At 32.9% G+C, this 26827-nt stretch overlaps 2 protein-coding genes across 2 annotated transcripts; both read left to right on the forward strand.

The window, feature by feature from the left end:
• The first annotated feature begins 3793 nt into the window (after positions 1–3793).
• On the forward strand, positions 3794–6944 carry LOC11405908 (receptor-like protein EIX2). Its single transcript, XM_003599836.4, has 2 exons — positions 3794–6569; positions 6734–6944. The coding sequence occupies exon 1, from the start codon at positions 3962–3964 to the stop codon at positions 6551–6553; it is 2592 nt and encodes an 863-aa protein (XP_003599884.2). The 5' UTR covers positions 3794–3961; the 3' UTR covers positions 6554–6569; positions 6734–6944.
• A 5984-nt stretch (positions 6945–12928) lies between these two features.
• LOC11407957 (receptor-like protein EIX2) lies at positions 12929–14594 on the forward strand. The gene is made up of 4 exons (XM_024778782.1): positions 12929–13010; positions 13434–13728; positions 13846–14389; positions 14544–14594. The coding sequence occupies exons 1-4, from the start codon at positions 12929–12931 to the stop codon at positions 14592–14594; spliced, it is 972 nt and encodes a 323-aa protein (XP_024634550.1).
• The last annotated feature ends 12233 nt before the right edge of the window (positions 14595–26827 follow it).

Below are 26827 nucleotides of genomic sequence, written 5' to 3' on the forward strand. Positions count from 1 at the left end.
AACATATGACTCAATAATAATGCATATGTCCACACAACAACTCACCATATCATCACCAATATTTATTTGCATTTATGCAATCACACCAATAATTCATCACCACTTGCATAATCAATACCATATCATAATAAACAATGTATATGGACTCACCAATATCATCACCAATATATAATTTCACATCAAATACATGATTTGCTCACATTCCAAGTAAAGAGGAAAATACATCACCTTAAGATGAACATCACATTCAACACTCAACTATCAATCAAATAGTTTCACCATTTCAATATTTCTCATATTACAAGTAAAGAGAAAATACAAAATCTCATGATAATATCATATCCAACATTTAACAATTCATCACACGTCTTCATGATTATCAATAATCAACAATGTCATTCAACATCAACTATCACATATACTTTCACCAATACTAGCATTTCTTACATCCTATGTAAGATAGCATACACATAATATGATAAACATCGTATCCAATACAATCATTCATTCATACATCTTCACTTAGTCATACAAAAATGGTCACAATAACTCACAAGACAATTGGCTTAAAAGAATATTTTCCGATAAAGTCCATCTCTCCTTTCACAACTTTAAAACAATGAGACAATTGCACCAAAACTAAATAAATAAACTCTAGGCCTCGACTACGTATACAATTAGATCACATATGAGTGTATTTGAGTATACGTGTGCGTTTCACCGGCCGACCACGACAAAATCATTAAAATCACAAAGTTACGACAAGTTCGTATCACTTTACCATTTTCCAAGTTATCCAACAAAACAAAGGAAACACATTGGGAAACCTCAACTAAGTATATACACAAATCACATATGAGTGTAGTAATGCATACATCAACGTTTCATAGGCCAACTCACTTAAATCTCAATGTTTTGCAAAGTTCGAATCGTTTACTCATAATGCAAAACCAATTCATTTTCAAAGAGAAACCAAATTAGATCCAACACAACCTAGGTTAAATACTCTTAAACCCTTAATTGAACTCATAATAAACAAACTTTAAAGTTTGGAAACAATCCATAAGGTTTGGGTTGACTTAGAAATAGTTATGCGGAATTTTCGTAAAATTTCACTAAGACCTCCTTAGAGTATTTTCATCATAAATCAAAAACCAAAAATCATTTTCAAGTCAAACCAAAGCCATTGGAAAGCTAACAAAATTATCTAAAACTTTCATGTTTACATCCAAAGCCAATTCGAAACATAAATATGCGAAAAAGATGCAAGAACGAGAAACAGGGGATGCTGTCACTGTGCAGCTCGCCTCCCGAGTGAATCACTCGCCATGGCGAGTTAACACAAGTGCCACTCGCCCCCAACTCGCCTCCAGCTCGCCGTGGCGAGTTATGACAGTTTGAAAAAGTTCTGTTCTCGGGAAAAAATCCATTTTTACCCCAAAATCCTAAATTTTGACTTCCCAATATCCAAATTCGATCCCAAAGTGTGTCTAAACGTTTCTAAACATGTAAAGACACTCAAATCCATATGCAAACTTGAATTAAACATCATCTTAGCAAAAATCACCATTTGACCCATTTTCAAAAACAACAACAACAACTCATCTTTTCATCTCCAATTCATGAATCATGTAAACCCAAGCCATGAATGATTATCAACAACATGACATATCAACAACAACATCAATTGATCATGAAAATAACCACAATCCAACAACAACAAAGCATAATTCATCAATTAAGCATATTTTCAACATATATCAACTTCTCATACTTTGAACATGCAATTCAACTAACAACAATTCGCTTAACCATGCTTTATACATCCAAACATGTCACCATAATTAGAGCACGAATTTCATCACTCAAGAACAATTAATTAATTCACCCAATTAAGCACTTTTCATACAAATAATTGAAAATTGCAATAAGTGATTATGATGAACCCTAACCCCCTTATCTTAGATGGAGTAATCCCTAGCTTAAGCTTCAATTTTGCTCCTAGCTCAACCACAACCCTTGATTCTTCAAGTCTTCTCTCTACCCTTTCCTCCTCTTGCTCCCACTTTCTCTCTAACTCTCTCAAAATATCTTGTGAAATGAAAGTGTGAGGAAATTTCTCACAAGTGTAGGTTTTTGTAGTGTTTCTCACAATTGGGCATAACCCTTAAATTAATGGACTTATCCCATTTCTATTCACCTTTCAAATGTTTCTACACACTAACCGGTAATTTATTAATAACGGTCACTAACGGTAAAATATTAATTACTACACCGGTAACTTAATAAATAATGGTTCTCACTAAATACTAAAAACGATCCTCAACAAAATTTACAATTTTACTCTTACTAGTGAAATTACCAAAATAACCCTGAGTCTAAAGTGATTAAATTACCCTTCTAACTCGAAAACCCAATAAATGCACCCTATGACAATTAATCACACACAAGTACAAATAAACACATATAAGAACATATAAAAAAAATTAAAATAAATCTAACAAAAATCGGGCTGTTACATGAGTCGCGTGAATGATACTGATGACGTCTTGCTGAAGAGTAAAGCCGGTCCTCCCTGTAGCCTCCATGCCGAGAAGAATTCCTAGGTCTGTCTTGTCCTCGATCACCCGATCGGATCGCTTTCCGACGCTTGTAGCTCACCGTAGTCCAATCCCCTGAATCCCCTCCCCTTTATGCCACCCCGGCAGGCGCCCCATCCCTCCCATAGGTCGGCGAATGGTGCCGACGCAGTTGCCTGAGGTTTCCCCATAGTTGCCGCTCCTCTCTCTCACAATCGCTCCTCTCTCTCCTCATATCTTAACTCGTGCTCTCGTTTCTTAGAGTTTTCAATATACTTAGTATAACAAATTAATACTTTCAAAAAGAAAAAAGTATTACAAATTAATACTCCTATAGGATTCCACATCAAAATAAACATGCTCTTTATTAAAAAAAATATACATGTAAATGTGAGAATGTCTAATATACACGCGAATCCTCTCATTAATTATTCACGAAATACTTAAATAAAACTTAATTTATTTATATTCACTTGATGAATTGAGTTTGAATTCTCTTATATACAAAATGAATTCATGGAAAACAAAATAAAATTCAGATGCGTACAAAAGGAAAATTTATAGAGAATATAACACGTATTTTATAGGACATTTTAAAAAATGGAAAAGAGTAAGAAGAAATTTGTATTAATCAATTCAATAATACTCCCTCCGTTTTTAAATATAAGCAAAATTTACTTTTTAGGTTCATTCATTTAATGATGTATGTGGTGGACCACATACATCATTAAATGAATGAACCTAAAAAGTAAATTTTGCTTATATTTAGAAACAGAGGGAGTAGTTATTTTACATGTGCGTTTGAAGACTATTTTGAAAGTCGGTGTGAAAGGAAACATTATTCTTTGTTCTAGGCAAAGACAATACAATATCGGTTATTTTCAATATTGACTTGCTTGAACTTATTTTGAATATTGACTAGGCAAAGCTTGGCAACTGAACCTCTCCAACGGATCTTGGTGTTGAATTAAAAAAAATTAATACATTTTACAAAAAATATATGTATGATAAAATTATAATAAAAATGATCGTTGTGAACCTTAAAAGAATTTACATGAACTTCACAAGAACCATTACATTTCAAGTCAACATCAACAAAATTACGAAATGAAACTTTTTCACAAATAGCAGCAACCTAATCGTTGAATTTATCAGTTCAAAATTCAGTCTTCTCATATTTTTTCAAAGTTATCTACTTTTGACCTATATTTTTTTTCATGTTTTCCCATTAATTACCTAACACCATCTTATACATAACGTCAAAAAAAAAAAAACTTATGCATATAATCACACAAGAATCCAGGTGCCAACATCTGTTTCTACCAACCAAACTTATATTTGAATTAGATCTTCTTCTTCTTCTCTAATTCAAGGAAACATTCATGATGACCATTCTTACTTCACAAATGTCCCTTTTTTTGCTTCTACTTTTATTTATAACCACATTCCACAAAACCATGTGCAGCAATCACACAGTTGTTCAATGCAATGAGAAAGATCGCGAGACACTATTAACCTTCAAACATGGCATCAATGATAGTCTTGGTCGAATATCAACGTGGTCAACCAAAAATGATTGTTGTGCTTGGGAAGGAGTCCTTTGTGACAATATTACAAACAGAGTTACAAAAGTTGATCTCAACTCCAATTATTTGGAAGGTGAGATGAATCTTTGTATTCTTGAACTTGAGTTTCTCAGTTATTTGGATTTGAGTGATAATAAATTTGATGTGATAAGAATTCCATCCATTCAACACAACATCACACATTCCTCTAAACTTGTCCACCTTAACTTATCCTCCTTCAATTTTGATAATACTCTTCACATGGATAATCTTCATTGGCTTTCTCCATTTTCTACCTTGAAATATCTCCGCCTTAGTGGCATTGATCTTCATGAGGAAACTAATTGGCTTCAAGCAGTGAATACACTTCCTTCACTATTAGAGTTACGATTAAAAAGTTGTAACCTGAACAACTTCCCATCTGTTGAATATTTGAATTTGTCTTCACTTGTAACTCTTTCTCTTTCTAGAAACAATTTCACCTCTTATATACCTGATGGGTTTTTTAATCTCACCAAAAATCTCACTTATCTTTACCTTCGGGGGAGCAATATATATGATATACCTTCAAGCTTACTAAACCTTCAGAAATTGAGATGCCTTGATCTCTCTCAAAACTACTTCATGATCAGCTCATCTATTGAGTATTTGAATTTGTCTTCACTTGTAACTCTTTCTCTTTCTGGAAACAATTTCACCTCTCATATACCTGATGGGTTTTTTAATCTCACCAAAGATCTCACTTATCTTGACCTTCACGAGAGCAATATACATGGTGAGATACCTTCAAGCTTGCTAAACCTTCAAAATTTGAGACACCTTTATCTCTCTTATAACCAACTACAAGGACTAATTCCAAATGGAATAGGCCAACTACCAAATATTCAATACCTCGATCTCTCTGAAAACGAACTACAAGGATCAATTCCCACGACTCTAGGAAACCTCTCATCATTAAATTGGTTATTTATTGGTTCTAATAATTTCTCTGGTGAAATTTCAAATTTAACTTTTTTCAAACTCTCTAGTTTAGACTCACTAGACTTGAGTAATTCAAGTTTTGTATTCCAATTTGATTTGGATTGGGTTCCTCCTTTTCAACTCACTTACCTTTCATTGGAAAATACAAATCAAGGCCCAAACTTTCCATCTTGGATATATACACAAAAGTCACTACAACTTCTTGATTTATCGAGCTCAGGAATTTCGTTGGTAGATAGAAATAAGTTCTCGAGCCTTATAGAAAGAATACCCAATGAAATTTATTTGTCAAATAATTCGATTGCTGAAGACATATCCAACCTTACACTAAATTGTTCCACTTTATTGTTGGATCACAATAATTTCACAGGAGGACTCCCGAACATATCACCAATGTCCAATAGAATTGATTTGTCTTACAACTCCTTCTCAGGATCAATTCCACATAGTTGGAAGAACTTGTCAGAACTGGAAGTCTTGAACCTATGGAGTAATAGGCTGTCTGGTGAAGTTCTAACACACCTCTCTGCTTCAAAACGATTGTTATTCATGAATTTGGGAGAAAATGAGTTTTTTGGAACCATACCAATCAGCTTATCACAAAACTTACAAGTGGTCATATTGAGAGCTAACCAATTTGAAGGGACTATTCCGCAACAACTATTCAATCTCTCCTATTTGTTTCACTTAGACCTTGCAAATAACAAACTTTCAGGATCTTTGCCACACTGCGTCTACAACTTGACTCAAATGGATACTGATCATATGGATTCATGGTATGTTACCACTGTTGTTTTATTTACCAAAGGTCAAGATTACGTGTATTATGTTAGCCCGAACAGGCGAACGATTGACCTTTCGGTCAATAACTTATTTGGAGAAGTTCCATTGGAATTGTTTCGGCTTATTCAAGTTCAAACATTGAACTTATCTCACAATAATTTGACTGGAAGAATTCCAAAGACCATTGGAGGCATGACAAATATGGAATCTCTAGATCTCTCTAATAATAAGTTTTTTGGTGAAATTCCTCAGAGCATGGCTCTCTTAAATTTTTTGGGGGTGTTGAATTTATCTTGCAATAATTTTGATGGAAAAATCCCAATTGGAACTCAACTTCAAAGTTTTAATGCATCGAGTTACATTGGGAATCCTAAACTATGTGGAGCTCCTCTTAATAATTGTACCACGAAAGAAGAAAATCCTAAAACTGCAAAGCCGTCCACAGAGAATGAAGATGATGACTCTATAAAAGAATCACTGTACCTTGGCATGGGGGTTGGATTTGCAGCAGGTTTTTGGGGGATTTGTGGTTCTTTGTTTTTTATTAGAAAATGGAGGCATGCATGCTTTCGGTTTATTGATAGAGTGGGCGACAAACTCTATGTTACTTTGATCGTAAAGTTAAATAGCTTTCGCAGAAACTGAGCTGCTGTTAGTTAAGGTTAGTTAAACCTATTTCACAGTTACATTGATTAGACTATAGAGTATTTTGTTATTCATAACTGAACAGATGATAAGTTTTATTGATCATTTCATAGATTATTTTTGTTTTATTATATAATTCCATTTAACTTATATCCATTGCATTTGCCTCATATTTATCAGGTGATTATGTCTGTGACAGATCTTGGATATAATTTTGCAAACAAAGTCAATATTGTGAATATCAATAATAAGAAAGAGAAGACACTGTTCTTGGGGATTGTCCTCATCTCATGTATCTCCCTCTTTAATTTTGGACAGTGTTGCTTATGTTATGTATCTCTCTTCTTTTTATTAGTTTATGTATCACTTTATGCAGATAGTTGCAGAATAAGAGTTTGTGTGCAAACTTTGGTGCTTTCAATTTTACATTATAGCTAGATGCCATATTATATTTGATTTGCATTACAAAAGCATAAAGAAAGATACAAAGCCTCTAAAATAAATGGATTGAAAATTGCTAAATATTTTTGGATACTCTCTAGAAGAGAATTAGTTATCTCTACTAGTTTACAATGATGGTACATATATATATGATAACAAATGCTTAAAGTTAACAAATTCTAACAATATACATATTTGTAAAGAAAATACTGAAGTCTTCCCTGCATTTTCTAAGTCTTCTTTGTTTGGATGTTTCTCTTTTTTTTTTTCTCTTTCTTTCTAGCTTCTTAATTTCATATTCCAATATTTCTACATCATCATATTCAAACCCTAAGAAATAGACTCTCACTTTAATAATTCAACTATGGCCACTTTTATTTCACAAATTGTAATATTTGAAAACACATTCTATTGAGAATCAATGATATCAGAGAAGAAAGAGATAAAAGCTTAAGAAAATGTTGTATTAGAAACTAAGAGAATGATATAAACTAACAAGTTTGTTACAAAATATATCCAACTTCTACCTTATACAGTGACTAACTAAAATGAGTGTAACTATCTATATTTCAACACATTCCACAAAAGCATGTCTAGTGGTCAAATAGTGGTTTGTAAGAGTCTTAATGCGACGATCCTCGGGCTCTTCTCATGAACCAACGCTTTGCAATGAGAAAGATCCATGGACTTCGTAAATTAATCTCCAAACAAAGAATCGTTGATGAGTTTACCTCATTGTAATCAATATTTTTTTCTTAATGATATGAGCTGATGATTTTTCTTTGGTAAAACACAGAGAAATAAACTAGAACTTACTTCAATATATTTTTTTGATATCTGTCAAAGATAATTATCAACACTAACTTATATGTCCGAGGAAGAGGAAGAAAATACTGCAAAGCTCAAAATCGGAGATGGTAATCTTCTACTCCAGAAACGCTTTGAAGAAAATCATCCTCGTCTTTCCCTCTCTCGATTCAACATGGTAACCTTCTTTCGAAAACATTCTGATTTTCTTAGTTCCCAGACGTCGCTTTTTATGTTTGATCTGTGATCTATACAATGTGAGAATTTTAGCAGCGACTGCTAACTGCACATCCAACACCTCACTATTAATAAAGCCAAATTTTAGAATTTTGAAATTGAATGAGTTATTTTTTTCATTACAGGTTTATGTCGCACATCGCATGCAAGTCATCAGTTACTAAGACATGGTGAGAATCATCATGCAGATTATACATGCTTTAAGTTTTCTGCATGTTTGTCTCGAAATGACAGAAAGATAGATTTACTAGCAGCGAGAGTTAATCCATTTGAGGTAGATATGATTTTTGTCCCATGAGGTTTAAATTGTATTTTGTTTGATGCAAGAGTTTAGGATTATCGGAATTATTGAGAATGAGATAATGTCATCTTCTTGTGCAGTTTTGTAATATCTCATTCAAAATACAAGACTTCCTACTAATTATCAGTAGGTTGATCTTCATTGAATGTCCAAATAGTTATTAAGTTGCAACTCGTAATTTTGATGAAACAGTTCCACATTTTGACCACGACAACGAAGTTATCCCTAAGCGGTTCCTCTTCTAATTCTTCAAGATAATGCTTAAACACCTACAACAGACAATTTCACCGATTGTTCATTGCTTGCTAAACTTATTCAATTCAAAATTTAAATGAAGGCTCGTTCGAATCAGAAGAACGCTTACATCAATTACTATTTTGTCTCACAGTGATCGCAAGGCAGATTTTGCTTGCTATGTTGTATAAACATATAGGTAACACTGCTGTCGTAAACAACCAGATCTTGCAATATAGTGAATAATATTGTGAACAGCGATTCTATATTATATCATCATCACTCATCCTTTAAAAATCCATAATGATAAGTCATTGCACAAGACAGTATTAAACATGAGAAATCATCTGAGAGAAAGGTCACCAAGAAACAATGTCCAAGATCGCGAAGCCATAGTCCTTTCGACCTGAATTAGCCTTGATCGCGAAGCCATATACGGTCATATCTAAGTTAAAGTATAATTTGCTGCAATAATTAGGATGATTTGTCCAAGATAAACTAGTTTACATATTGATGATACATGTACAATCTTATAACTTAAATTAACAACAAGAGATGACAACCACTGCACATCCACAAATAGTATTTCAAGAAATTAATAAAAGAAACATTTATAGAAGCTTGAAAGTTTCTACCTCATTCTTAATAAGTGTAGGATTTGTGACCAATTTGACAACTTTAGGGGGATGTATTGGATTAGGATTCTATAGGATTTAAAAGACTTTTTAATTATGAAAAAGTCTTGTGGTATTCAATCAAGATTCTTTGTCATTTTAAAAAAGTCTTGAGGTATTCAATCAAGACTTTTCATCACTTAAAAAAAGTCTCGTGATATTCAAAATCATTCAAATTTCAAAGGATTGTTTAATAAATTGGATTTTGATGGATTTTGTGGGATTTTGTAGTGTAATTTTAACAAGAAAAAGTCTTTCATGAAAAGATGAGATTTCTTGAGATTGTTTTTCTTTTAAAAGTTACTATCTATTTCTTCTCTCTCTCTCTCTCTCTCTCTCTATCTCTCTCTCTCATCCCCCTCTCTCTATCTCATAAAAAAATAAAAAATTGTATTGAGAATATTATGATAGAGAGTATGTCGTAATCGATGTTCCGCAAATCGAGTGTTAATTCTCCGAGATTATCGAGTTTACGTTTTTAGGTACAAAAATCATGTTAACTCTGAGGTAAACTCGGTTTCTGGTAAAATCGGAAGGTTTAACGAGTTTGAGTTAACACTCGGTAAACTCGACCGATTTGTAATGGCTGACACAATATTTTTTTTTGAAAGATTTGTAAGTGATGGCATAATTTTAAATATGTACAATTGAATTTTGTGGAAATGACATTTTTAACAAATAAAAAATGTATATTGAGAATAATTTGTTAGAGTTTTTTTTAGTCCCTTAAAATCTTATAAAATCCATAAAATTCTAAAAATTTGAAAATCAATAGTAAATTTTTTTTTATTGGTTTTATTTTTCTTTATTCAATCAAACGCTGGAATTTATTTGTTCGTTATTTTTATCATTCACACTTGTAAGTTTGTTCTTTTTCCCCTAAAATTCATTGAATCTTTTGAAATTTTAAAATCACATAAAATCCTTTGAAATCCTTAAAAGTCATTGTGATAAATCCTTTAAAATCTTGAGTGTATAAAGTCTTTTACATAAAAAGTCTTTTAAAATCTCACAGAATCAATACAATCTCACATAGTCTTTTAAAATTTTAAAAGATTTTTTTTTATTAAAATAGTCTTTTAAAATCCTAATCCAATACACCCCCTTAGATATAATAAATATGAGAAATATTAACGAGTGCCCCCGAAGCACTAGTTAAGGAAATATAAAAGGAAATGTTTTTTAGTAAATTGTGTATTTTAATGTTTGAAACTTGAAAAAGTGATGCTTTTAATGCTGATTTTATTTTTTCTTTCCATTTTTAGCTGCTTAACTAGTGCCCCGAGGACACTGGTTAACATGATCCAATAAATATATGATATCATATCTCTTATTTTGGCTTCTAAATGAGTCCTAAAGTCAATCACTATTGCTGGTTAACATTTTGTCATTAAAGACAAAAATGGAAAAAGATTTTGATAATTTCTTTGGTTTAACTCTCTAGTTATAAAAATATTTCAAAAGAAAATATTTTAATTTTCCCTAGTCATTTTCTCAAGTCTTCTTGTTTGGATATTTCCTATTTATTCTTGCTTCTTTCAAACGCCTAATTTACAAGAGAAGTCGCTAAGAAATCACGCTGCCACTTGAATCAACAAATAATGGTCACTTCAAGACAAAATTTTAAAACATAGATTCATAAAAATTCTTTAAATTTAAGTCTTCATTAATTTTAAAAAGACTTTTTGTTTGAAGCTATTTCTTTTCTATATTGGAGGCTTGACTCTTATATAAAAATAGGCCATAGGACATGAGAATAAAATTAATGAAGCAGTCATGGTCCGCTTCATAAAAATTCTTTAAATTTAAGTGTTCTTTAATATATATCTATTAAAGAAGCAGTCATAGGCCGCTTCTCTATGACTGCTTTACTTTTTCACGCCATTTAAATATAATGTTTACATGCAATTTTTTTTTTTATTTTGAGCCCCTAAAATTTGGAGGCCCAATCAGTAGAGCTGTTTGTACCCCCTCAGAATCGGCCCTGGCAATCAAAATCCCATTTGTATCAGCATGGGCTATATATCATGTCAATCACAACAACCATCTGTAAAATACTTTAAATTGTTAACACTTTTTAAATATTTTTTTTTCTGAGGGAAACACTTTTTAAATATTTTGTTAATGTAGTTTAGTGGATATAATTAATACATGTAGGGAAGTGCCTAGACTATTTTAAGTTATTCAAAATTGTGGCTAATTACATTCGAAATTGTGATTGTGATATATAGTTAATGACTTGCAACGCCTTGCAATATCCATTTACAATTGCTTGAATGCAACTAATATTTGAATCACACTAATTTTCTCAAATTCCTTAATAAACTTTTGTCAAATTTGTATAAAAAAGACTACCTGAAACTTCTAATTTTTTATCTAGCTGAAATAGTAAGACTATTATCCACATATTTCTTATCACTTCAAAATTCCAAGTCCTCTTTTTTGGAGCTTCTAATTTTTTTAGCTTTCTGATGAGCGAATATATCTTGATAAAATAAAACAAGAATCGCTCATATATGGTGATTGTCCTTCAAAAAAAAAAAAAAAGTTTATGGGTAATTAGGCTACTCATAGACAATTTTATCGACTTCAAAAGCATATTTTTTACTATTTTTAAATTGAAATTAACAAAAAAAAAATTTAAATTTTTTTTATGAAAAATTAATTTTGTCGATTTATTATCAAATGAACTAGAAATAGTTAATGAAATTGATTATGTTCATTTACAAATCAAAATAAAATTCGTTTAACACCTTAAGGTGTTGTTAAATAAACCCCGCAAAATTGTTCACATTTCTAAAAAAAACCTATCAAATTATGATCTGATCGAAGTTTACACAAAAAAAAAAAATGATTAGAAGTTACGACTTGATTAGTTGAAACTTTAGATCAAATATATTTTTGATGTCCAACAATATTAGACCAATACATACAAGTATATTTAATCACTTCTACTTTCATATATTATTGTCGATGACACTCGTAGATTCTATGCTTAACTTTAGTCTGTACGACATATATTTATAGCACTTACCTTTGTCATATAAAAAAAGTTCAAATAATAACAGAATTGCTGTGCACCAAAGTTTCAAATAATTTGGCACCAAGTTTAAAACATGAGGTTTCAAAGAAATTTTATAATTCTAAGTCTTTCTTGCCTTTTCAACAAAACATTACACATTCATCTAACCTTTTGCACCTTGACTTATCCCACTTATATGGTCCTACTCTGCACATGGATAATCTTCATTGGCTTTCTCCACTTTCTTCCTTAAATTATCTCAACCTCGGTGGAATTGATCTTCAATAAGGAAAATAATTGGTTTCAAGTAGTGAATTCACTTTCTTCACTATTAGAATTAAAGTTGTTTCACTGTAACCTGAATAACTTCTTGATTGGAACGTCTATCAGGTATTTGAATTTATCTTCACTTGTAACTCTTTATCTTGATGAAAACAACTTCACCTCCCATTTACCAAATGGGTTTTTCAATCTCACCAAAGATATCACCTCTCTTGACCTTGCACTAAATAATATATATGGTGAGATACCTTCAAGCTTGCTAAACCTTCAAAATTTGAGACACCTTGATCTCTCAAATAACAAATTAACTACAAGGATCAATTATAGATAGAATTGGCCAACTACCAAATTTTGAATACCTTGATATTTCCGCGAACATGTTTGGTGGTCTCATTCCTTCAACTCTAGGAAACCTCTCATCCTTATATTACTTATCTATTGGCTCTAATAATTTCTCTGGTAAAATTTCAAATTTACATTTTTCCAAATTATTTAGTTTAGATGAACTAGACTTGAGTAATTCAAATTTTGTAATCCAATTTGATTTGGATTGGGTTCCTCCTTTTCAACTATACCAACTTTCGTTGAGAAATACAAATCAAGGCCCAAACTTTCCATCCTGGATATAAACACAAAAGTCTCTCGAAATGCTTGACTTATCGAGCTCGGGAATTTCGTTGGTAGATACAAATAAGTTCTCGAGCCTTACAGAAAGTATAGCTTGTCAACTTTTTTTGTCAAATAATTCGATTGCTGAAGACATAACTAACCTATCACTAAATTGTACCGAGTTATATTTGCATCACAATAATTTCACAGGAGGACTCCCGAACATATCACCAATGTCCTATAGAGTTGATTTTTCTTACAACTCCTTCTCAGGATCAATTCCACATAGTTTAAAGAACTTGTCAGAATTACATTACATTAACCTTTGGAGTAATAGGCTATCTGGTGAAGTTCTAGGACACCTCTCTGATTGGAGACAATTGGAAATCATGAACTTGGGAGAAAATGAATTTTCTGCAACAATACCAATCAATTTATCACAAAAATTAGAAGTTGTCATATTGAGAGCTAACCAATTAGAAGGAACTATTCCAACACAATTATTCAATCTTCCTTACTTGTTTCATTTGGACCTTGCACAAAACAAACTTTCAGGATCTATACCAGAGTGTGTCTATAACTTGACTCATATGGTTACATTTCATGCGGAGGAATTGCCAGTAGATATAACGATTGAGTTGTTTACAAAAGGTTAAGATTATGTGTATGATGTTAACCTGTATAGGCGAACTATTGACCTTTCAGCCAATAGCTTGTCTGGAAAAGTGCCATTGGAATTGTTTCGGCTTGTTCAAGTTCAAACATTAAACTTATCTCACAACAATTTTGTGGGAACAATACCGAAAACGATTGGAGGCATGAAAAATATGGAATCTCTCGACCTCTCTAATAACAAGTTTTTTGGTGAAATTCCTCATGGTATGTCTCTCTTGACCTTTTTGAGTTATTTGAATTTATCATATAATAATTTTGATGGAAAAATCCCGGTCGGTACACAACTTCAAAGTTTTAATGCATCGAGCTACATTGGCAATCTTAAATTATGTGGATCTCCTCTTAATAATTGTTCCACGGAAGAAGAAAATCCTAAAAATGCAGAGAATGAGGATGATGAATCTCTAAAAGAATCATTGTACCTTGGTATGGGAGTGGGATTTGCAGTAGGTTTCTGGGGGATTTGTGGTTCTTTGTTTCTTATTCGAAAATGGAGGCATGCATACTTTCGGTTTATATATGGAGTGGGTAACAGGCTCTATGTAACTTTGAAGGTAAAGTTAAATAGCTTTTGCAGAAGTTGAGCTTCTGCTAGAAAAGGTTAGTGAACCTACTTTAAGTTGAATTGATCACGATATAGAGTATTTTTCTTTATTTTATAATTCTATGCATAACTTATACCAATTTGCTTGCTTGATATTTTGTCAGGTGATTATGTATGTGGAAGATCCTATACTGCTATGGAAATCGTTGATATAATTTACCAAACAGAGCCAAAAGCCATTATATTAATGTATCACTTGTTGTAATGTTTTTGTTGAATTGTAAGTTTGGATACAAGTTAGTTAATGGTTTCATTCAGGTGGTCAACTGGTCTATGCATCTCTGTCATTAAGTTTTTTGTTAAATGTAGTGATTTTGGATAATGTTCTCATTTTATGGGTTTTATGTAGATGATTATAGAATATTGAGTTTATGTAGAAACTTTGATTGCAGTAAAAAAGAAAAAATTAATATTGTTGTACTGTGTTGTTTGCTTTCTTTTGTTCTAGAGGTATTGGTTTGGTCTCTCTTCTAATTTTTAAAAACTAATTGTCCAGAAAAGTAACATCAATTAAACTATTTTCAGACTTTTCAGAAAGTGATAAAAATGATAGTTGATAAAGAATTAATTTTTCACTTGGTGTTAAAGTTTTTGCTCATTGAACAGTTTTATATCCTGTATGTGAAGGTTCTGCCAGTTTTCTTTATAATTTAATGTCCATTTGATTTTCCTCGAGTTCAAATATCTATACCACTCGTATATTTCATATATTGATTTCTGCATCAATGCATTTTCAAATAGTCCTTTCTTTTAATATCATGGTACATTTTTTGTGCATGAAGCAATGACAAAGTTTCCAATTCATTAACTTTCAAGAAATATGAACAATGAAAGTGTAGGGGAAACACAAAGGAAAACCAAGTATCTCAGTCAAATTTGTCAACAGAGTATCAATTGCGATGACAACTTTGCTTGGATGGAATTTGTTTAACAACATATTGGTCAATGTACTGCTTGCTAGCACTGTAGAAATATAAATCCGCTAAAACAAGTATTTTCTCATCGAGATGACTATATTCAGATGGAAATCGTTTTTAAGAACTGTATGCTGGAAAAAGAAGTCCTCTCAGTTAGTGAAGTAAACCGAAAGGCTTACATGATTGTTTTACTAAACCAAGCAACCAAAGCGACGCCGGTGGTAGTCGTATGTCTTCTCATCCATTCAAACTCAGTAAACCATAGGTCTCTCTCAGCAAAAAATACATTTTTGTTCTCTAGCAGAAGTATTTGAAAATATTCCGCATTAATGCATTTTCAAATAGTTTATTCCCACGGTCCTAACAGTATTTGAAAATATTGTTGAGAAGCAGTGGTTCACCAATAAAATGCGTTCAAGTGGAATTCCCACGGTCCTAACTTGCGGTATACCACAGAATATTTGGTTGAACTTATACTCAAAACTGACATGGACCAAACTTAGATACATTTTCTAAAATTTATGGAAATGATATTTTTGTTTTGTAATCTTTTTCAAATAAATTATATGAACCGAACTGATGTGTTAGTTAGACACAATTTCGTAACCACACTCTTCTAGCAATATAGTTTGATAACTGAATCACAAATTCTGAGGCTTTGTGTGCATGAGTGACGGTGGCAACAATATGGCAATAGATTGAGAAAGCAAGAGAGAAGAACATAGTATTTTTTAAGGCTACGGGGTAGTTTTTGACTTTTTCTTCAATTAGTCGGGGTTTTAGCATTGATGGAACATCATAGAAGGAAGTCAAGCCGAAAAATAAATAAAAGAAAGACTATGTAGTCCTGTAAATTCAACTTAGAGATACATATGCTGGACACATTGCTTCAGTTAGGTTCTTAAATTCCAATTCAGCAATGCATTGAACCTCAAAATCACTTTCATTTGGTTCTAAACTTAAAATAGTTCGGTTCAGTTCATCAAAACTGTTATTTGAGTTCAGTTCGGTTTTTCTGACATCCCTACAACTTCATACGATGTACTCCAGAGTTGAATAAACATTATGAAATGCTTGTGAAATCTATGGATTATAGTTGGTCTCCTAAGCTGAAATTATTTTGGAAAATATAAACAGATACTAAGCAATTAGATTCTCACTTTATTCACAAAAGCATGTCTAATTATTTTGGCAAAGTGTGTGTTTTTTAAGTAAGAGTCATAAGATGTAGTGTTTAATTCCGTTTATTTAGTTTTTCGTAGCTTAATGTGATGATTATTGGACTCCTCTCATGACCCAACACATTGCAATAAACGTGAACATCATTTCGATTAAAATAAACAAAACTTCATAATGATGACAAAAATTTATTTGACATCAAAGTAATTTCCCACATAACGATTGTTGGTCCTGATAGAAAAGAACAATGTACAAGAAAAGAAAAACAATGAGGATAATAATGTCAATCTGAAATGACTAGTCTAGTTTGAAAAAAGAATAAAGATATGCAAATTTGTCACGACACCATTCATATCATTGACTCAAAAATTTATAGTCTTCTCTGCTTTAGGTGTGTTCATTGAACAAAGCCTGAATCCAAATTAATCCGTTTGGATTGGACAACTTTATTTCTTGGGAATAAAATCAAATCAAATCGTTCAAATGCGGTCTTGTTCGATTCTGGCAATGAATTTCATATTTTCTACCTAATCATCGGCATGCCCAACCCGGCCACATATATTCAATTATTTTTATTCATATTTGGATAGTTACAAGTTCAATCTTGAAACCCCTAGTCTTCTTTACTTTTTCTAAAGTCTTGTTCGGAGCTATTTCCTTTTTCATTAAGCTAATATTATTTTTTTTCCTACCAAACTCAGTTTTGTCATCTTCCCCAATTTTTCAAGCCATCTTCTTTTTTTATGCTTTCCCATTAGCATATAATCTGTCACGACCCAAAACACTGATCGTAACCGGCACACGAACTAGAACATTCTAACCCGGCAAGCCTATTGATTCAACACGACAAACTATAAAATAAAAAAAATTTCAACTCGGTTTTCACTTCAATAAAAATATTTAATGAAATTTCGACAGTGTTTCCCCTATAAATTTAACATTTCCAAGATATGAATCTTGTTTTAAAAAACCTGTTTCATCATTGAGTATATCAAATAACATTTTTCTCATACGTGTACAACTCAGAATAACATATCCTAGACTACCAAATAGCTGCAGATACATCAATGGACACTGAAATATAAATATACAAAGAGAAGCCAACCAAAGGGCCTACCAAAAGTGCGAAAACTTTCAATCTGCTAGCAGCTTCCTACTTAGCTGCTTAGGAATCTGAAAAAAAATAGCAAACAAAAGAGTAAGTCACAAGGACTTAGTGAGAGACAACAACCACTACCCACTAGAAGGGAAACACAAAAGAGCACGATTATGTATATTTCTCAAAATCTATTGTCAATTTACAAATCTAGTTGCCGTATAAAATTCTAATAATTCGCAACCGTTTATACGCGTAAAAATTCACACATTTTAAATATTTCCAATCAAATAAGTATACTTCAGTGAAAATCCAATATCGTAAAGAGGTGAAAATAGTATTACAAGCCTTCAAAAAATATATTGCCGAAAATCATAATAAAAGCCTTTAAAAAAATATAGAAAACTCCATTTAGTGAAAATGATCAAAATAATCAACTTTAAATAGAATATAAAATCACATTCAATCTGATTATACCAAAATAATAAACTTTAAAGAAAGTATAAAACTCCAACTTTAATGAAAATAATCAATGGGTGAATCGAGAACTAGCTTCATTTCGTTGATAGCTCTTTTCTACTAAGAGTGGCCTTTCCCTTATTGCTAACTCCATCTAACGGACAACTCTTTTCGCTCGACTCAAAACAAAGTGTTTTTAAAGTATATTAAAATCATTTTAGTGAAAATAATCAAATGTGTGAATCGAGAACTAGCTCCATCTCGTTGATAGCCCTCTCTGTAACAGCCCGATTTTTAGCTAGATTTATTTTAATTACTTCTATTATGTGTTTTATGTGCTTGTGTGTGATTATTCATCATTGAGTGTATTTTCATGGGTTTCTGTGTTAGAAGGGTATTTTAGTCATTTTGGACTTAGGGGTATTTTGGTCATTTCGCGAGAACGGGTAAAATTATAATTTTTAGTGAGAATTACTTTTAGTGACTAGCGAGAATAGTTATTTCATTAAGTTTCTAGAGTAAAACTAAGATTTTACCGTTATTAGTTAATTACTAGTTAGAGTGTAGAAACATTTGATATGTGAATAGAAATGGGTTAAGCCCACTAGAAACTAGGTTAGGCCCATTAAGGGTGATACCTAAGGTGTTGTCTTAGGAAAATATCACTTCATTCATTTCATAAGATATTTTCTAGAGAGAGGTAGAGAGAGAAAGTGGGAGAAGAGAAGAACAAGGGTTAGAGAGAAGAGGGAGAATTTGAAGAATTCAAGGGTTTGAAGAATCATAGGAGCAAAAGTGAAGCTAGGTAGAGCTAATAGTTGGAGATAATTAAGGTAAGGGGGTTAGTCTTTATCATAATCATTTAGTTAATTCTTTTTCTCTTGTTCTATGCATAATCGATTATGAGAATAAGTGATTATCATGAACCCAATCTTTGAAATTCGTGCTTATGTGGTAGAGATATGTCTGAATATGTTAATTTGATGTTAAATGAATTGTTGATGATGAAATTGCAAGTTCATGATGTATGAAAATGAGTAGTTTGTAAATTATACTCAATTGGTGTATTATGCATGGTTGTTGATGAATTGTGATATGTTTCATGATCAATGGTTGTTGTTGTTGTTTAGTCATATTGTTGATGATGATACATGACTTGGGTTTGCATGATTCATGATTTGTTGTTGAGAAATGGATTGTTGTTGGTGGTTTTGTGAAATTGGTGAAGTTGAGTTAAGTGTTCATGAGAAGGACCAAAATGAACTTTTGATATATATGGTTGTCGACTGAAATTTTGTTGTTGTTGGATGATTTGAACCTAGAAAAATTTATGTTTTCATATTGTGGTTATGCTAGTTGAGTCGTTTGGGAGAAAACGGGTTTTTCGTGTGAAATGTCAATGTTTAAGCGTTTTCGCCAATAAGTGATTATGTGAGGTTTTGGAAAATGATTTTTGAGAAGGTTGAAACATGAAATTTCTGTAGATTATGTTAGAGGCAAGTGTCAGGAGCGTGTAGGCGAAAACGACATCAAAATCCGATTAACGGTTTGAATTTTACGCACGAAATGGTGAAAAACATAATTTTTGAAGAACTGATTTCTGGACCTGATGCTGGCAAAACGTGTCACGATTTGGGAAGCCTATCACGATTTTGTTGGCAGAAAGTTCAGTGTTTCTGGACATAAAATCGTGGCACGATTGCCCAAAATCGTGACACGATTTATGCGAACCAGATCCTGCATATTTCACTATGTTTCACCCCTTTCCGCTTTGAATTGGATTTTGATGTAAACATGAAAGTTTTAGATAATTTTGTTAGCTTTCCAATGGCTTTGGTTTGACATCTAAATGATATTTAGAACTTGAGTTATGATCAAATTACTACACATGGGTCATGTGGATTTTTGTGAAAACTTATCATAACATTTTCTATGAGCCGTGGAACTTTTCCAAACTTGATATTGGGTCTAATGAAGTACTTAGAGTGAATAATTGAGTATGCATTTATGTATTTGAGGATGTGAATGTGTTGATGGTTTAAGAAATATTTTGGGCGGAGTTGAATCGGTGAAAACGGGTTTTGAGCTAAAATGTCGTTTTGTCTTGGATTTTCTCATACGAACTTAAGCTATCCTTTGAACTAATTTCTAATAGTTTGTAAGTGGCTTAAGTCTTTGGTTACATGATTGATTAAGATTGAATTGTAGGATTTCAAACTTGAATAAGTTGCCTAACTTTGAAAATATCAATGTTGGCCGTTTGCCACATGATTTGGATTTTTGTCGGAAATGTTTCTTGAACAAATTGTCTTGTGAGTTATTGTGATTATTCTTGTATGACTAAGTGAAGTTGTATGAATGAATGATTTTATTGGATATGATGTTTATCATGAGATGTGTATGTTATCTTACTTAGAATGTAAGGAATGCTTGAATGGGTGAAACTATATGTGATAGTTGATGTTGGATGGTTATATGTTGGATATGATATTTATCATGAGATGTTGTATGTTCTCTTACTTGGAATATGAGAATTGTTTGGAATGGTGAAACTATATGATATAGTTGATGTTGAATGTCATTGTTGATTATTGATAATCATGTTGATGTGTGATGGTGAATACTATGATTTAATTGTGTATGGACATGTTTTCTTGATAATGCAAATGATGTGGACATGAACAATATAATTGGGTGTCGTCCTATATATTGTGGAGAAAATTGTGATTGTTGTCGCATTATCGAGTCTTGTTACATGTCCATGCATCATAGTCATGTTGAGATACAATGTTTTATTCGTTATAGGGCTTCGGCCTGACAGAGATCTTTTGAGATCTAGTTTTGGACTTCGGTCTAGCAGAGATCTTTTGAGATCTGGATACGATGTTTTATTCGTTATAGGGCTTCTGCCTGGCAGAGATCTATTGAGATCTGGATATAGGTGACGACCTTTTGGAGATTTGGTACCACATGCATTTATGTGTCAATAAGTGCATCTCATGACATGAGTCTTATATGATATATGTGATTGATGATTGTTCATGAAATATGATTAATGATTGTTTAAGATATATGTGATTGATAATTATGAACAACTGTGAATTGATGATGGTTCATGTGATTGGTGATTATTGATGTGAGATATTGGGGGATATGATGTAAGTATTAATATGGGAGTATTATTATTGATCAAGTACATGATGTTTACTTTGAAATATCCATGTTAACTGTTATTGATTATGTTGATGTAATACTCACCCCCAGTGGTTTTAACCGCCTACTTGCCTGTATGGGTGAGTAGACGTTATGCATGAATAGTAGCTTGGTGAGTTCCTGATGTTGGTGGATAGTGGGAGCTTTCTCCACTATCGGGTCTTAGAGTAGATACGGCTCTGATCTAGGGTTTTGTCTTTAGCTCTAGATCTTGTTGGATTATTTTATATTTTGAGATTTTGTCCATATGTCGGACCTGGAGAATTTTATGCTTATGTATTTTGAGATCATATGACATGTATGTTGATGTGTGAGATTTGTATCCGCTGCGATTGATGAGGTTTTATATACATGCATGTTGACCGTTGATTCCATTTTTGTTTTCTTGATTTGGTGAAAGTAGCGACTATTTCTTGAATAAATGTATTATTCGCATGTTTAATTGCTTAAATAGAAATAGGAGTGTTACACTCTCCTCCTAATGGTGGCCTTTCCATAGGAGCGACTCCATCTAACGGATGTAACACCCCAAATTTCTATTTAATTAATTTTGTTAGGTTAAATAGGTGGAGTCGTGTTTATTATGATTATAATGTGGATTAGTGACGTACTATGAGGGCTAATAGGATGAAGAGAAGAATTAATAAATATAATACAACTCGGAGGTGTATAATATAAGTTTTAAATAAGTGGGGGAGGGGAGGAGTAAAAGTATAGTGAATAAAGGAGAAGAAAGTTATAACATGTGATTGACCCAAGTATAAATAGAAACATTAGGAGTTAGAAGAGTCACTTTTGCTGAACGTGAAAAAAAAGAAAGAAAAGAGGAGCATAGGAGAAGAAACCCTAGTTGCGACGGGATCAAGTCAAGCTGGAAATTTTAGAAGAAATCAAGGTAAGGGGGAGAATCTCTTCATCTCTAGGGTTTAATATTTTGATTAAGGGTTGTAAAGGGGTTAGAGTATGAGTGTTGTTATGATGGTGATGACGACGTTGTTGACGTTAATTAATTCTTAAGTTATGATTGCTGTTATGAGGAAGAGTTCCACTGAAAAATTATGATGAATGAATGTAGAATTGTTGTTGAAAGAGTAATATTAAGGGAACCTAGTTTAGAGATTAGAGTTGACCCTGAAATAGTGTAAAATTGGATACTTTGAGAAGGAATTAACACTCAAATAGTAGGGTAAACCTAGAGTGATGATTAGGGACAATTTGGGTGTGTAGGGATTGAGTTAAGTGATTCAAAAGTGATTAATTGGGGAAAAACGACTGTCTGAGTGTTTTGATTCGACAAAAATCGGGCCCCAATTTTGTAACTTCGGCCCCCGATTTTGTCAGCATAACTTAACAAACAAAAATTGTTGTTTTTAACCATTTTCCGTTTCGAACGGGATTTCGGTAGAAACATGAAAGTTTTAGGTATGTGTGTTAGCTTTCCAATGACTTTGGTTTCACCTCAACCAGACCTCTACAACTTGAGTTATGGTCAAATTACCGTACCTGGGTCATGCTGCGTTTTTCGTGAAACTTCAGCATAATCTGTTCAATGAGCCTTAAAACGTCCTAGAAAATAATAAAGAGTTTAAGAAGGTTGTTAAAGAGAAAGGTAAGAGTAGGGTAGTAATTAGTATTTTACAGTTAAGTAACCGTTAGTAGCATTTTACCGTTGTGAGTGTAGAAACATTTTAGATTTGAGTTGGAGTGGGTTAAGTCCACTAAGGTTTAGGGTTAAGCCCATTAAGAGAATAGACTATATACGGGTTGTCTTAAGATAAAATATCACACAATTTTCATTTACATAGATATTTTGAGAGAGATAGAGAGAGAAAGTGGGAACAAAGAGGAAAATGGTTAGAGAATGAGGAACTTGAAGATTGAAGAAGAGGAGAGAACCTAGGAGCTAAAGTGAAACTTGAGCTAGGGAATTGATCTAACTAAGGTAAGGGGGTTAGAATTCATCATAATCATTTTTAGTGTAAATTTTCAATTGTTGTATGAATAATTGCTTAATTGAGTAATTAATTAATTGTTCATGATGGTTAGAATTCGTGCTCCTATTATGATTTTATGTTTGTATGTAAGAAATTGGTGATAATTGATTTTTTGTGGGTGAAATTGAATGATCAAAGTATATGAAAATGATATATGTCATATTATGCTCTAAATGACAATTTGTGTTATGTTGATGTTGAATTATGCTGAGATTCATATTCAATTGATGTGTTTGCTGCTAAGTGATGTTGTTATTAATAATTCATGACTTGGGTGTGCATAATTCATGATTTGTTGATGGGAAATGAGTTGTTGTTGGTGACTTTGTAAAATGGGTTGAATTTGTTCAAATATCATTGTTTTCATGTTTGTTGTGTCTTTGTGGATCATTCTAGCTATTTTCACCTGAAAACAATCTCTGAAAACACATTTGGGTATTGAGAGATCAAAATTGGGGATTTTGGGTAAAAAGGGGTTGAAACCCGTAGCATTTTCTACAGAACTATGACTGTTCGCTTAAGGGGTCGCTTAAGCGAACCTTCTGAAGGTGAGAAAAACACAAGAAGGGGGGTTGAATTGTGTTTTCTTTTTCTCTTTAAGAAATCTTCTTCTGATAAGACTTCAGAAGCTATATGAGAGAGCTTCTGATGAACTGTTCAGAGTCAGATATGCATCGGAATAAAACAGAGCAGAGAAAAGAAGATGAGACACAAGCAATTTATACTGGTTCCTTCCACAATCCGGAAGTAGTCCAGTCCCCCTTGCACTTCCAAGAAGATTTTCACTAACTCAATAATCTCTCAGATTACAAATGCTCAAGCACTAAAGCAAGAGACTTCTCAAATGCTCAAGCACACAGGCAAGAGACTTCTATTCAAACAAAAATATAAAGAAATTGGTTGGACTTGAACACTTGATATACAATCAGTGGTGTTCACAATACAATGCAATGAAAGACTCTCTAAGCTTAAGAAATTTCTAAGATAGACAAATGAACACTGAAATTCTAAGAGCTTTTGTGAAATGCAAATTGACAGAGTTTTGGCGCTTTCAAATTTTGATGGTCTCTTCTTAATCTTCAAGACTTCACTTCCTTTATATAGAGGTGAGTAGAAAGACGTTGAGAGCTTTTTGCACTTCAATAGAGTCGTTGAGTTCCTTTGATCATCCACCAGTGATCTGTTGCCTGATTTGGATGCAGTCCTTTGCATAATCAACTTCAAATTCATTGCTATCTTGAAGGAACAAATCTGCAGGCAGAGCTGTTTTCTTGTCTTGTAGCGCGGACATGTTCAGAGTTCGTGGAGTTCGTGGTTGTACAAAAGTACTTAGTCAATTCTTCGAACATCCAGTGTTTTGTAGATGACCGTTGATATCTTCCTTGCAATTCTTCGTTCTTCTAGATGAGATTGAAACGTGAAACAACTCCTTTGAATCCTTAGATTTAAATCTGTTGATCACTTGTAGCTTCTGGTGATGATCTAGCTTCTGACGAAATATTGCTTCTGATGACTTCTGCTTCTGATGCCTTCTGCTTCTGATGACGTCATCATTTCAGAGGCACTTGATACTTCAGAAGCACTCCTTAATCTTCAGACGTAGTTTTCTTCAGATGCTCTGGATTCCTTTGCTCTTCATTGTTCTTCCAAGACCTATTGAAATTAAATAACTTTGTATATGGTCCTGTACACTTGAACAAATGTTAGCAATAACCAATTGACAATTTTTAATACCTTGTTATCATCAAAACTTATTAAGGTTAAATGTGAAACCCATATTGTTCAAACAATCTCCCCTTAACTCTTTAAGGTTTATTGTAAAACACATTTTGTTCCAACAATCTCCCCCTTTTTGATGATGACAAACAATAGTATTTCAGAATTGTTCAATTGTTGTTAATCTAATTAACACGTTGACTGTTGGGTATGAGGTTTGTAAGCTCCCCCTCAGTCTAATAGCTTTTAAGGTGAGGTTTGAAAGCTCCCCCTAAATTCTATACTTGTTAATTAAATTTCAATATAATCCACACAAGGTAATTAATAACATTTCAGAAGTTAAAAAAAATGGTTCAGATTAACTTAAAAGTTAATTAATTAGGGCTCAGAGCCTAAAAATACTATACAACTACTCCCCCTTTTGTCATCAACAAAAAAGTAAAGAAAAACAAAAGAAAGAGATTGAGAAAGTAAGCATTAAAACACATGAATCTGAACGTTCAATAAGCATAAGTATCAAAACATAAAATATTAACAGCAAGAAATTCAGAAGCAATGAATAATATTATGATAAGCAAGTTAAGATACATAATCAGAGCAATACAAAATAAAACAACATCTTAAACTAGCAAAAAAAATGGTGTGCATCTAAGGGTTGGCTAGCTTAGTGACTTGTTCCATTAGGTACTTGATTTGCTCAGATTGCCTCTTGAGTTCTTCTGCTTGCTTGCTCACAACTTCCTCTAAAGTAGCAGACTTCTGCTTGTTCTTCTGAGCTTCTTCATTCTTAGCTATCAGTCTTCTCTTCAGCCCTTGACGAATTCTATCTCCCCTTGAAATATATTCACTTTCAGGATAGAAGGGAGTGTTGGCTAACAGAAGTACAGAAGATTGTTCTTCCTCTTTCTCAGCAGAATGAAGCTCTTCCAGATGCTTCTTGAGAAGTTCAGCATGAGTTGTGATGCATTTTTCACTTAAAAGTTCCAGCAACTCAGCGAATTCTGTCTTCAGTTTAGCTTTAAGACTCATCCATTGGTCTTCATAGTGAACTGAAAGAGAAGGAACTTGTCTTTGAAGAACAAGTCCTTGAATTTCATCACACATCCTTTGAAGCTCTTCGTCAATGAATTCATACTCAAGGATGGTATCAGGGATAGGTATTTTGTAAGATGAGGAAGGTTGGTCAGAAGTTTTTTGATGTTGGTGAGTTGGTGAGTGGTGTAGATTTTCTGTTTGTTGATTAGTTTGGAGAGGTTCAGAAGCAACCTGTTCAGGAACAGTTTGCTCTTGGCTGGTGGAGGTTTCAGGTTGGGTTGATTTAGGTAGATCAGAGACAACTTGTTCAGAAACAGGTTGTTCAGGAACAATTTGCTCTGGGATAGTTGAAGTTGCAGGTTGGTTTTCTAGAACAGTCTCTTCAGGGACTGTTTTAGAGGCTTTTGTGGGGGTTGGTTACATTTCACCTCCTAGATGTTTTTCTAGGTTGTGATGTGTGGAGGTTTTAGGTTGTTGAGGTTCTTCATGATTCTTGATCTTATTTGGATTCCTGAATAGGGTTCTAGACCCATCTCTTCTCTTGATTTCCCTTTTAGTTCAGGGTGAAGAAGAACCTTCTCGTCTTCTTCAATCTTAGCAGCAGCCCTATCAAATATGCTGGCTCTTACCCAGAAATGACGAATAAGGGTTTGATAGGTTGGTCCGTTTAGAAGATTGAAATACCTTACTAAACCTTGATTCACATAAAATCTTCTAATGTCGCAGTTGTGAGCAGCTAATGAAATGAAATCAACTGGACATTCAGACTGAATCTTCAA

The sequence above is a fragment of the Medicago truncatula genome, chromosome 3 (assembly GCF_003473485.1).
Source record: "Medicago truncatula cultivar Jemalong A17 chromosome 3, MtrunA17r5.0-ANR, whole genome shotgun sequence".
Taxonomy (NCBI): domain Eukaryota; kingdom Viridiplantae; phylum Streptophyta; class Magnoliopsida; order Fabales; family Fabaceae; genus Medicago; species Medicago truncatula.

What these genes read in the sequence shown, in the direction of transcription:
- LOC11405908 (XM_003599836.4), top strand. Translation starts at nt 3,962, where the DNA reads ATGATGACCATTCTTACTTCACAAATGTCCCTTTTTTTGCTTCTACTT.
- LOC11407957 (XM_024778782.1), top strand. Translation starts at nt 12,929, where the DNA reads ATGTTTGGTGGTCTCATTCCTTCAACTCTAGGAAACCTCTCATCCTTA. An exon ending in TGGCTCTAATAATTTCTCTG is followed by an intron (nt 13,011 to 13,433) that starts GTAAAATTTCAA and finishes ACTCCTTCTCAG; the next exon opens with GATCAATTCCACATAGTTTA. An exon ending in GGCTCTATGTAACTTTGAAG is followed by an intron (nt 14,390 to 14,543) that starts GTAAAGTTAAAT and finishes ATATTTTGTCAG; the next exon opens with GTGATTATGTATGTGGAAGA.